Here is a 13,881-nt window from a genome sequence, read left to right on the forward strand (position 1 = left end):
ACAACACTGATGTGAGTACTACGACCAGTTGAGATCTGCAACACCAATAATGACCACAAAGTGCAAATTGAAATGAAAGAACAAAATCAGTTCAGATTGATTGGATCTGCTGAAAAAATCTTTCCAAATTGAATAATCGAAGGAGAACTTAAAGGTGGAAAAAGTAGTTCTGACAAACTTGCACTAATATTGGCATACTCTTTGAAAAAGTTTCATATTGTCACTCTATGCTGCTGCATTTGTTGAAGTAGAGTGTGTTGTAATTATGTGTCTTGTCTGCTAACATTCAAATAAAGAATTTCATCAATAAATAAACGTCTCATGGTTTTATACCAGAACTTAACAAAACAACAGAGTCCGCAAGTAAAATTACATCTGGAAACCGTGGGATCAGTCCCTACAAATTGTAACAACCCTTCTGTTCACTGTATTTTTTGTGGAAACCAACAAATGGCAGCTCCATGAAGTATCGATTAATTGGGATATTCAAGGTGGTTCTTTCCAGAAAACAAGAAAAATTATTTGCTTAAAATCCGGTCTTGTGACTATCCGATTAAGGTTAGCACTAGGTGCTTTATGTGACGTTGTTTGCCGTGAGCAGCAGGGATGATTTAGTCTGGGAACAGCAAAACATTTGCCGACATTTTCTTAAACGGTTCAACACCAGCAAAACCTTCCCTTTGCTCTGTTAGCTAGCAATTATTTAAAAAAGTTTGACTTCTTTTTAAATATTCTACGTTGGAAGTAACCACTCTTTAACAAACCACGAAACACAGCTATGAATGTTTTGTTGCATAAGTTCAAAATGATTCGGTGTTATTGTCATTTAAACTTCAAGGCGACTGTGCTTCATGCACCGAGATGATTGCACTCCACAATCACTGATTTACCCTCAGTATTGAGTAATTAGACGGTGAATGGTGCACAAACTCTGTTAATCGGGCACAAAGATTAAGATTAAACTTCGATAATTGGGCTTTCTAAAACTAAACAAAGTTGAAACTGGGAGAATTAAACTATAACTCTGAAAACAGAAGGTTCACTGGTTATTCCTAAATATTATCCGCAACAAAGTTAATAAGCGTATAAAATATGGTATTCATTGCAGTTATTTAATGTCATAAACGTTGTTTTGGGCAGAAAAATTAAAACAACTACTTTTACTAGACAAACGAGTGCAAAGATTTATAAAAAAGAGACCGACACTTAGAATTGTTCGCCAGTTTGCAAGGCTTTGACTGTTGCAGAATTAAGACATTTTTAGTGGGAAAAGCATCAAATTATGAGGGCCAGTGACCCGCCTCTAAGAAGTGAATGAAGTTTGTGGTCTACGAATGTAAATAAACTTAAAACGCACAAGGGAAACGCTTGAACCAAACAAATTTGCGTCATAGTCTGCATTTCTGGAAGTATCACGTCGTGTCCCCGAAAAAACTAAAAACATGCAAAATCGTTAAGTAGGATTTTAAGTCGCGACGAAGGATTACAGCAAACTAATAGACGACCAAGATTGATTTGAATGTGGAACAAGGGAGTGGCATAAATGAAAAGTATGATTGTCACAATCAGCATTAAACAATTCGGTAAAATGCCGTGACATGTCAAAGGCATCACTGTTTCCCAAAGCAACCTCCACTTCTGCTCTCCAGATTCAAGAGTGTAAAACATACTCCAATTGGAATTTCCTTGAGGCATCTATACATATGCTCCATCTATCCCAATTCATTCACTTTAATCAATTTCCTTCTACGCAAGTTCGGTAGCACAAGCACTGAATTTCCCACAGGGGCTCTAGATTACAAGAAAACCCCCCCCCCCCCCCAAAATTGAAAATGTAAGGAAGAAGCGGGAACAAGCGACCATTATCGAAGACATTGAGGTGACCACATCCCAACTGCGCTTCCTTCCCTTACTTGATTTCCTTTACACTATCTCTGAAAACAAAACACGTATGCTCTTCACCCTATGGAGTGAAACATTACCTTTTACCTGAGATAACAGCTCTGATAGAAGAGGTACAAAAAAGGCCTGTTTGAAAATAGGTCTCATTAAATTAACCAAACGTTTGAACAGACGTTTGAATCTTTGCACGAATCAATTGGTCACTCTTTTGCACAGAAACACCTTAATTGGGAGCATTGTAGGTAACGTGAACGTAATAGTAGAGATGTGTTACCAAAATAAAAGGAATTTTACTAACAACTGTTGTCCTTCCACTGTGCAAAATAAACATCGAGTTAGCACACCTATTTGATCTATATTTTTAATGTCATACGCAAGGTTGCCTCGCAGAGGGCCAAATATCAGAATTTGGGGAAATAGAAGTCAAAGCAAAGTGTTATTCTCGCATTTCCATCGCCCATATGTTGAAATAAACGGGTTCGCCGCAAACATTGCTGATGAAATGATCAGCCGCCTTATCAAGGTTTCACCCGCAAGTGGTTTGCGGCACGCGCAGATATCACCACCGGTGACCACACCGAGAGAACTGCAGATCTAAAGGAAGCTCCCTCTTGCCCGCTGTGCGTTGGGTGAATGTTGTAAACTCAAAAAATGAAAAAAAAAAAAATTGGTCTTTCCGTTGCTTAGTTTCGACAGAGACATCAGTTATAGGATTACCGATGGGGTGAAACCAATAAAGAGATCTACCTGGTTTTAAGCTCTTCTAATTCCGTTGTTGGGGACTTGTGGAATTTCTCACGTTTTATCTTACGTTCTAGCCTCGTCATTGTTTTTCTGTGATTCTACCCATTAAATTTCGCTTTCATACAAGTTTTCGGTGTCTGTGATCGCATTAACCCTTCAACGACTGGAAAAACTCGTTGTGATTGTCGCGCACCCGTAAATCTCACCTAAAAAGGTGCGTGATAGGTTATCTAATCCAACAAAATAATGCACTTCGCAGTAAAACCTAACAAACTCCACACGAAGAGCACAGGCTAGTGAAAAAGTACGATCGGTTCGGTTTTATTTCGTAAAAGCACATGTAAATCAGGTCTACACATCTAAACTGCTAAGTGGTGTAAAAAACGTGTGAATAAAAACATACACACAATCACGTACACAATCTTTATTTTGTCTTAGAAAAACTAATCGCTTTTGCTTTTCGTTGGGATTTTATATCAAGAATAAATCAGATTGAAAAATAGCTCTACATCATTAAATATAACAAAATCCTTTGAGTCATATGTACATCCAGCTCTAAGCAGTAATTTACAAGCCGTTCTGTGGTAGACATCACAATAATCACTGACATAATTGCTGGTATAAGTTTGATTACAAAACAAAGCTTTCTTTTGACCGCGATTCTTTAAGCACACCCTCGCCGTGAGTGCTTTCCATCGGTTTGAAAAAGCTTTTTGGCACTAGAATTCACAAATACGGATAAAGTTAATCACGAATTGCGTGCGGGTTTTCATGACTGGCAGCTTGCGGTTTGGAAAAGCGGGTTTGATGACGAAACAGTTTAGCTGGACTCAATTGATTGTCCCCTCATACTGTGAGCAGTGTGGGCGACATACAGTGAAACACTTGTGGAGGGCGAGTTGAAAGAAAACATCGCTTGTTGCTCCTAAGCCTCACTAAAAACAAACTTTACCAGTACAAAAATCAACCGTCAAATAACTAAAAATTAAACTTAAAAATCGATAAAAATACGACTAACACTTGGTTTACAACTACGAATTGCATAAAACTTGGTAAAATATATTCTTGTCGCGCCTAAAGAATTAGTAAGTCATGCTTCTAGATCTGAGTTCAGTATTCATTCCCAACAAGGAAAAAAGTACAGAAAAACTAAGAAGTACTATACATTTCCGTCCATAAAGGCTCTAAACCCCTCCACATTGTCTTCTCCTAAAATAGTCTTAGTTCAGTGAGGAGATCAAAGATTAAAGAGTGAACTGAGGCACGGATGCCGCAGTTGAGTGATAAGCAGCACTAGAAGATCCAAACTGACCTTGAGTTGTTTGCATGGCCGACACTGCCTGTCCACCACTAGGAGCGATCAGCCGCTGTGACTCAAACATCTCTCGCACATTCGGGAAGCAGTTATGAGCGCTGGAAACAGACGAGTCATTACCGTGGTAGCTCGCTGACGAGTACCACTGGCCCGCTCTGGCTGAAGATTCGTAGTCTGCAGTATATTGTTGCCGGTGTACTTGCACCTCTTCAACGTGTTGGTTTTGTGCGGCTTGCTGACTGTAATGGCTCAAATGCGGTGAGTAGCGGCCAGGAACAACGGCTGGGTGTTCAGGGCTCATCTGAGGCTCGTATCGGTGAACGTAAGCCCGGCCATTGGGTGTGTTTGAACTGGCGTAGGAGGGAGAGTGGCAGGCTGCGTACGGTGCGCTCGAGTAGCTACTTTGTTGCCCGTTTTGGGGATAGGAGGGGTAATTCAACCCATACGCATTCTCGTAAATGGTGCACGGAGGAACAGTAGGGAAAGAAGGGGGGGTGGAAGCCTGTGGAGCTTCAGTGATCTCGCCAGGAGAATTATTCGATGCGATCTCTCCCTCTTCAGAGTTAACCATGCACTCACGCTTGCACGATGGTGGGCTGGCCTTTGTGGCGGGCGTTACTTTAGTTTCTGATTTTGCAGTAGACTCTAAGGATTCTTCCCTTGCTATCTGTGTACCACTTGTTAGCGTTTCATGCTCTTTAGCCTTTTCTTGCGCAGCGGAAGTTGTTGTTGAGTTTTCAGACCTTGTTGTCTTGGTGTCGGCGGAAGTGCTATGCTCCTTTTTGTCTTGATTCTCGGTGTTGTTGCTGCTCTCTGACGTTGTCTTATCCTTCTTTCTGAAGCGTTTTCGTCTTCGCAGGTAGCTTCCATTCTCGAACATGTTTAAACTTTCGGGATCCAAACTCCAGAAACTTCCTTTGCCCGGTTTCTTATCATCCCTTGGCACTTTGACGAAGCACTCGTTTAAAGAAAGATTGTGTCGGATTGAGTTTTGCCAGCCTTGTTTATTCTCCCTATAATACGGAAATCTGTCCATGATAAATTGATATATTCCACTAAGTGTTATTTTCTTCTCGGGTGCACTCTGTATTGCCATTGCAATAAGCGCGATGTAGGAGTATGGCGGCTTTACCATCTCATGTCTCTGATGCGGCACATGTTGAGTGCGTGGAATAGGAGGATAGAGGCGATCTTGCCTCGCTTGATATTGTCCGTGTGCGGGATAAACAGGGAAATGAACGGACGAGTAATGAGACGCGGCGGGCCGATAAAAATCGTAGCCTTGATTTCCGTACATCGGCGCGATCATGTTGTTGTTTGCGGCAGGCGAGTTGGCTGGATATGGATACATGGACATCACGGCTCAAAAATTATGCCCGCTTTGAACCTGGTCGTAAATGATTTGATAAAAGCGTCCTTGCATGCACTTTGATTGATATCTGCTCTTTGCACGAGTCACGCGCTCAAGATAGACACACTGTAATAAGATGTAAATTCGTTTGTCACCTCTTGATCGAATTACACCCAGTTATGTAGCAGGCCAGTTATGCAATTTCAAGCTCGTTAGCCAATCGCAGCGAGCGCTGCTATCTTGGGCCACACACACAGCTTAGCACTCCATTAGCTGAGCAGAGCTACCGTTTCATTGCCCTTTTACTTTTCCACCCAATTGCATTATTTCTGCTGTCAACACCATATCAACAAGTAGCAATTGTTCAGCTTATGATACGCGTTGCCAGAAAGTATTGGCGCAAGTGCGACACGCCACAAGGGAAGTGTACTAATTGCTTGTAACGGAGCACTTCTCAAAGCGTAAAACCATGCGTGTTATTTCGAAATAAACGCAATCGTTCCAGACTAGAATTTGCAAGAGTAGTTACCGCAAATTGGGTTAAGTGTGCATTGATGTTTTTTGTTTGGTTAAGTTTGTCCCGAAATGGGACAATAGGGAACCATCTGGAAAAACTGCAGAGGACAGGAGTGAATACCCGTAACATGTGGGGCACATCGGTCTTTAATGTCATAGCCGATTCTTTTAAGGACTGTGGGATGAATTAATTGGAGATTTGATTTGGGCCCCAAAGGATGAATTTACAGGGAAAACCCTGAAAAAACAAGAACTTGAACTATTATTGTCGCTTTCTGTAAAAGAAAACAAAGGTGACAAATTCGAGTCTTACAGTGTCACACCACAAGATCTGAAAAACCTTGAATCAGGCAGACAGAAGATTATTGAACACCCGGGAATTTAATAGACTCATCACGAAATCGGCTTTTGATATTGGCTGAAAATAATCAGAGCCAATGAGACTATCTGACGCAGGACACGATGTGAGCGGAGAATCTGTGGGGTATGATTCGGCGGTTTTCTGACACTGTCAGTAGGCGTGACCGACCGAGGGCTTATCTACCGAGATAATGAATAGTAGATTAGCATAACTCGCAGTCAGCACTCATGGTTCGCTGATTGACTTATGGACGGATTGTCAGATTCTTATCACTCCGTTTGTGCTATGTAGCGCCATACATTCCTGAAGGCGTTAAAAAATTGATTTTAAATTTTATGAAAAAATTAGACAATGATCTTCCACGCAAGGCATTCGCTTCTGAAAATTATCGAACCACTTTGGGTGTGTGTTCATACCGAAGATGTCACTCTTAAGTCGGCTATAGCGCCAGTAATTAAAACTTAGGCCGTTGAACTTGCAAAGGTCGGAACTAAAAATATAAGGCCGAAAATAGTATCCTTTTTCTGTCAAATCCCGTTCCTAACAAAGCCAAATACTCTTAGAATACAAAACGTGTGATGTAAGACTTAAAACTACGTCGGAGAGAAATACTGATATTCCAAGTCGAAATTTTCAACCAGGAATTTTCGAAAAAATTTCACCGGGGATGTTTCGCAACTTTGCTGAAGGGTTGTTAAAAGCTGAAATGCGTTTTGCGTCAGCTACCTGCGTAGGTTCACGACTGGGCTGTCATGTCATCGAATAAGGTATTAGTATCAGTATCACGCCGAAACAATGTCCCATTTTGACAGCGCACGGAACACAGGTAGCAATTATCAAAAGTGTTAGCAATAGACAAAGAAAAGGTCCAGGGGTCAAGAGCTTGGTGCTGACTGCTGCTGTATTTGGATAAGTAAAAGTTTCCTTCCGATGATCGAGTTTTTCCGTTTAACACCTGGCTAACAGTAGTCGTGATGATGTGAACGGAGAGACTATTCTCATTTTTCTAGCTATTCTTGCCCCAACACGTTTAAGTTAGGACAAACGAGTTCTCAGGTTATTTCGGCTTGATATTGATCCACATTTTCTAGTGAACGCCGAAACCAAGGTCACAAGATTTCCTGCATTTCTCAGATACTTTTACGCTGCTGTCACTGAAGTTAGTTAGAACAGTTTACAAGGAAATATTGAAATTTTTTTAAGACTGATATATGAGGCGTAAGAAAACAAAATACTAAATATCATCAAGAGGAATTAGATCAACACAAAAATAGTAAAGAATTGGGGCTAAAAAACAGCGCAAGGGTTTTGGTTTACACGCACAAAAAAGGGGACATATTGAGCTTAAATTCAACCCCAACTAATCCAAGCTACGTATCAGTCAGTCCATAATGTCAGTCTCAGTACAGCACAGAAAGCACCGCCAAAAGGAATGCAAGGCAAAATGAAATCTGTCGCAAATTCCAAGCGATCACGATTTAATCTGTCTCAGGAACAGAGCTTTCGTAATCCTTCCTTGACGAACTTCCAGCTTTCTAGATCAGTCAGTCAGTTCATCCTCAATCTCCTTATTTTCGTATATTATATTCGTCTTACAAAGTTACCCTAAAAATAGCAGTGTGATCTGAGAGAAACACGGGTGTTCGACAGTCTAGCTAAACACTGTCAGCTTTTTTTTTAATCTCATAAAGTGAGGGAATTGAGAATGCTACTGGACGATTTGGGGGCAGGTGAAAGGAGAAAACGAAAGGAAAAGACAGCCGATATTGCTGGCTATGAAAACTCCCGCACGCAAATCAAACATTTTAACAAACTCAATCCACTTCTACCTTTAATTCCTATGAAAAACATTGCAAAGCAGTTTAGCACTACAGAACACCCATATGTAATACTGAGATCGTTGAATTTATCTTTCCTGACTTCACACATCTATAAATAGAGGATGACCACACTGTAGCTTTATTTTCTGGATCTTGCCAAAGCCTGCTTTACAAAAGCACGTTTGCGAATGTCAAGATCAGGACGAAAGCATATTGAAACGCATACTCGACCACTGGATTATTTCCTTACATCAATTTCAAAGAGTTTTCCCCAAAATCGTAAATACTTCGGTCGCCAAAGCAACATGCCATCGTTATTAAGTCACGTTCTGCTGTAAAGCGCACGAAATCAAGCTTAGGTGAGCATAAAGAACCATCAAGTCAAGCTGTGAAAAAAGAGGCCTTCTTGAAGACAAAATCCGTAACTAACACGCGAAATATAAACAACAGATTTTGGACTATGTGTTGCCTTAGCTGTGCATAAACTGACCTTCAGTTTACTTGCCTCACACACTACTGGAGGGGTCGAGTTGTTTAACTCTGGTGCTATTTTTCGTCCCCTGAATAAACTTAGAGCACTAAAGCGATCGGAGTGAAGTAGACGCAGTTCTACCGTGGGAAAATCACGCATAAATGTTCCCACAGCAAGTCACATTCAATAACTTTACTCAAATGATCAGTAAATATTTACATTTTTTGAAGAACAAAAAAGGACTAGCTACTCACTAAATTTTGACTTCGTACATCCGGATACCTTTAACCTGTTTTTGAAAGTCCTATTTTCGGTCGATTGTTTTATGATCCCAGCCATGTATTATAATAGATTTTTCTAAATCGTTCTTAAGGCGTTAAGAAGATTGCAGTCTAGAAATAGATTAGGCTGTTTGTTTGATCTGCTGGCTGTTTTACTTTATCGCTTTCTTAAAACAGCAGAAAACAGATCACAACATAAGACAATCACTTAGGCTCAATTTAGAATCAATAGCTCGGGTATTTTTTCTATTCAAGAAATGTAAATATGGATCGAATATACCGTGGGAAAATAAACCGGCAGCCGTTGAAGTATTTGTTCCTTTTGGCTTTCTACTTTTCGCGAGTCACTTAAAACCTCAATCCCATAAGTACGGTGAGGAATTTACTAAATATCTGTGTCGCTATAAACTATTGTAGACTGTTTACAAAATCGAGGAGGGCAGCCTCTGGAGTATTCTGAGTGCCCGTCATACGCACAGTAAAACTTCTCACTTTTCGAGATCAAAGTCAATATTTTCCTATAGTGTCAAGATAAGTTTTGCTGTCATTCCATTTAAAACTGTATTAAGTAGTGTTAATTTTACAGAAAAGTCTGTCATTGGCTTAGCGCACGATTAAAATACTTGTTTGGCAAACTGGTGAAGAGTAACGCAATAATTCTGCATTCTGGAACACTCCTAAACTCCCATCTTTGAATCTTACATCATCATTAAGCAATAGAATTCGATCTTTTCCGAATACCAAAGCACTACACTTAAAAATTATTAGAGCCTAAGTAACGCCTGCCAGAGAGTAAAAGTTAACATCTACACTGCGCGCGCAAAATACAAGACCTGAACAAACACAGGTAATCACGTGATGCGTTCAGCCATAACTTTTTTCCTTTCCTTTTTCTTTAATTGGATTTCACTCATTAGTATGCGTTTCCTTGTTAAAACGCTAGCCAAAAACCTTTAAATGACCTTCTAGCTTACTAATATTCTAATATTCTAGAGTCCATAAGCTACCTACGCCAAACCTAATAAGCTTTTCGGCTTCTTCGAAAGCAAACCTCCGAGTTGGTCTTGTTCAAAGCTAAATTCTTACCGCGTTAAACCTGCTGGATAAGGAATTGATTATAACTATCAGTCAGAATTGATTCATTAGTCCTTTCTCTCAGCAGTGCCGCGGGCGGGATGTCTCATGCAAGGTAGTTTCAGCTTCTCTAGAACCGTTCCAGGGATTTCCGGAAAAAGCTCTCACCTGACGGGGAACAAAATTGGTGTGGATCCAATAATTTCCGTGAAACAACTGAGAAAAGAGTAACGCGCTGCTCAGTGCAGGATACCATACGAGTTTTTAATCCTAGTAGTAGCCTTAACGAATAAGCCAGTTCCTAGAAAGTATCTTTTGACCACTTGCACAAAAGTAATGGCTCTTAATTTGACTGAGAATTTCCGACAGGTGAACAGTACGAGAGCTCTGCGACTGAATTATAATATAAAGACCCCCAAATAAGTAATGGCAACAAACACTGACAAAAGCCAGATGTTTAATGACCTCTAAGAAAGTGGATGGAAGTGGATGGTGTATTTTCTACTTCAATAGAGTAGGAAAATTAAAACATTTCCACCACGCCTTTAAATTTTCCGACACTTCTGTTTACTAAAATTTAGTTCATTTAGACTCCCTGTGAGTTCTCACGCGATCCAAGCCGGACTCGGACGACATTCAAGAGAGGTGTAACCAAAAAGAAGGGAGTAAAGAAAAATAAAAATTTCTCCATTAATACACTAAGGGCAAATTGAATTTGAATACCTATGTTTTCTCTTCAATCACATTTTTTTTTGAAAATGGAAACTGTGTCACCATCCCTTAAGGATCATGATCAGAACCGATAAAAGGTTTGTGACGAAAATTGCGCCTAATTAAGTTGTTATTCCGGCCACGAGACGCGGTAGACGAACAAATCTACTAAGGTAAATTTTAAAATCCCCTGTTACCGCAAAAATCACATTTTTCAAATAGGACAAATAAATACACGCTATGGAAATTTTCGTAAAATCATGGCGTGCTACGTGTTTTGAAGAATTAGGCTTAACGTCTTATCGGTAGAGCAATCCTGAAAACCAAAGCACAGTACAGTAATCTAAAGTACTAATCTGTTCTCCACTTCTCTAGTCGAGTAATATAGTCAAGCATGAAGAAATTCAGATAACATGTTTTGTCTTCTATGTCTCAGAAAAGGAGTAAACGGGAGTGTGTCAGCACATGTGTCACTTTCACTGTTGTTCCCTCGGTGTCTGAGCGTGCAAAAAAACGCAAGCTAGAGGCTGGAAATAATCCAATAAAGAGTGCCACGATCGCAGACAGAACCAATTTTAAAACTGTGATAAGAAAACAATAGTAAAATGTTCCACGGAAGTTACCTACCAAGGATTATGATCAAACAGTACGACTCCCACCTAAATGAACTGCATGCGCCGCCAGAGACATGCTGGTTTGTTATTCATCAGTTGGAGGAAAACTCACACTGTTTCATGTCAAAATCTACTGTGCGATCTATCAGTTGTTTAATCTTGTATGGATTCACTGGTTTTAAAACTGGCAAGGTGCAGAGATAAGAATTTGAATGCTGTGCTTAGCTTATGTTTCCCGTGCTCAATCGTAAGACTCATCAGCCAGCTTAACAGCGACTCATCCGGCGATCTGCCGATGCTCTTGAACTTGTTCCAAGCTAGTAATTTCCTGTTGGAACAATTCTCCATCAATTCTAATACGTTCTCTTGCTGAAAGCTCAGTTGTTTGCTTTACTAATAGTCCTCTTGTAAATTAAAGTTATTCATAACAAACATACAGTTAGGAAAACACAGCGCGTAATTATAGTTTAAGGGGTCAAAAGAGACGAAATAACTAATTAATGTTAATTTACGATGATGGGTGATGTCCGTGCTTTTAGAAGACACAACTTTACAGCGCCTTAGGCATGGTTAAAATTAGTATCATGGGCATAAAGGAAAAAAAATACCTTTAAACTTCCCTTTTGTAATGCTCTAAATAGGACCTCCCTTAAGATTCACCCACTGTGTTGCCAGTGATTGCCTAGGTTTAATGGTAGCGTGATCGTGTCTCGCACAGTTAAACTGAGTGCACATTGCCAACACGAAATACACAGCCTTATAAGCTGTAACGGTCTTATCACACAATGCTACAGAAGGTGGAGTCATTTTGAAGATAAATCACGCTATCGATAATTAAATAACAGAAAAGAACATATCTGTGAATTATCGCAAAGTTTCAAGAGCCTCTTAAAGTTTCAGTATTAAAGGTTTGCGGTACAACAGAGGAAAGTCGGAACGTGTAATGAAGGTAATGACTTGGAGCTGATCAAAGTTACACAGATAAACAGATATGCCTTCTGGGCAGCTTTAATTCGGAACGTGTGCAAAACAATTGCTTTCCAGATTACAGTGGCTTATATCTCAACAACTTCTAATAAATTAGCTCCAGCCGGAGAAGAGTGTTCCGTAATGAGATTATAAAGAAGGCAATAACTGATATATAGAAAACATAAGCACTGTCGTCTCCCTTCGAGTGTCTGTTTGACCGTACGTGATGAGCTTAGCAACCATCAGATGCGTGTTTGGCCGCGTATTTTTTACTGTTAATTTTCTACTTTACTGACACACAAAATCTAATTTTCCTAAGTCCCACTGTTAAAGCGGCCAGACAATACGAGGCCACTCTTAGGCACAATGACATAAACGACAATTCGTTCAAACTTTGCGGCCGATTAAATAGAAAACTTGTGTTGTTTTTCTTGCCTGCTTGATTGTTTTTTGTTTGTTAGTTCGGTTTTTATTCATGAATGACGTAACCCATATATTAATAAACCATAAAAAATTTCTTAGTATCTTACAACTGCATATAACATCCGGCTTTATGCGTCGCGACAACCAAAGAAAACCGGCAATTTTTGCCGCAAGTTACCAACGATATCTTGTATCGTCTTTACCCATTCATCGGACGGACTTTCCCTCACGCTCGCTCAACTAAACAGATAACAATGATGAAAAACGTTTGAAAATTTCAGTTAAGAACTGCCAAAAAGGACTGACGGGCTAGGAATGTGAAAAAATTAATTTGCTCATGAATCTTTCTTTGGTTTCAGTGCACATCCTGACGTGATAAACAAAACTAGATTTTCATTAAACTGACCTTCAGGTTACTGGTTATCAATTTCGGCTAGTTGTGGTTAGTCGATAATTAATTGTGTTTGTTAACCTAGAAGGAATAATAAACAGGGGAAGTTGCAGCACAAGCATCTATCAGCTTCGAAATATCGCATTGATTAAAAACAGAGGGGCGTCTCCTTTTTTAAAGCTTAAGTGGGCATCGTACTGGTACGTTTTCCACAGGAAGAGTTGCCAGGATTTACTCCATTTTCTTAAAAACTTGACCGCACTTACTATCGGTTTACCGGCATAATAATCTACATAGAATATTAGGAGAAGGCAAGCGATATTTAAATTATCGCATGCTTCGCTAAAATCCAAGTATGGTTCATAACTCTTGCAAAGCAACAGAAAATGCACTATATTGCCCTAATAAAATAACCCGGGACGGTAAACATAACAGTTGTTTGGATTTACGTGTACAATACAGAAGGGTTTTGATCAATTAGAACGTGCGTTGTACACTAAGTAATTGATTTTTCAGTAATCTAATAGCTGAAAACTAGGGGTTAGGTACGTTTTTATCTAGTACCTTTTGTATACATAGGAGGTCAACCAAAGCTGTATGATTTTCGCGGATCCACAGAGCCCCCAGAACATGCTTCGTTGATACGAGATAGATAGATAGATAGATAGATTGATTGATAGATAAATAGATAGTTTATTACTAAATAAAACACATTGCAGCCATAAGCTGAATTGCGTGCTTTTCACAAACTTGATTATATAAGACTATATAAGACAACCAATTACAAAAACGCTAAGATAAATAAAATTACTAATATAACAACTCTAACTAATATACAGCAGTGGAATAGCTAAAAATGTAGGTTAGCACACGCGCACATAGCCGGGATAAATGAAGATTTAAAACGATCAGTGCGAAAGCGCGGCATGTTAAAAAC

The 13,881-nt window shown here is 39.7% G+C and overlaps 1 protein-coding gene across 1 annotated transcript; it reads right to left on the bottom strand.

The window, feature by feature from the left end:
* Nucleotides 1-2,940: 2,940 nt before the first annotated feature.
* Nucleotides 2,941-5,934, bottom strand: LOC111337727 (uncharacterized). The gene has a single exon (XM_022944075.2). The coding sequence runs from the start codon at nt 5,316-5,318 to the stop codon at nt 3,891-3,893; it is 1,428 nt and encodes a 475-aa protein (XP_022799810.1). The 5' UTR covers nt 5,319-5,934; the 3' UTR covers nt 2,941-3,890.
* Between the last annotated feature and the right edge of the window lie 7,947 nt (nt 5,935-13,881).

This window comes from Stylophora pistillata, chromosome 3, assembly GCF_964205215.1.
Source record: "Stylophora pistillata chromosome 3, jaStyPist1.2, whole genome shotgun sequence".
NCBI lineage: Eukaryota > Metazoa > Cnidaria > Anthozoa > Scleractinia > Pocilloporidae > Stylophora > Stylophora pistillata.

What these genes read in the sequence shown, in the direction of transcription:
- LOC111337727 (XM_022944075.2), bottom strand. Translation starts at nt 5,318, where the DNA reads ATGTCCATGTATCCATATCCAGCCAACTCGCCTGCCGCAAACAACAAC.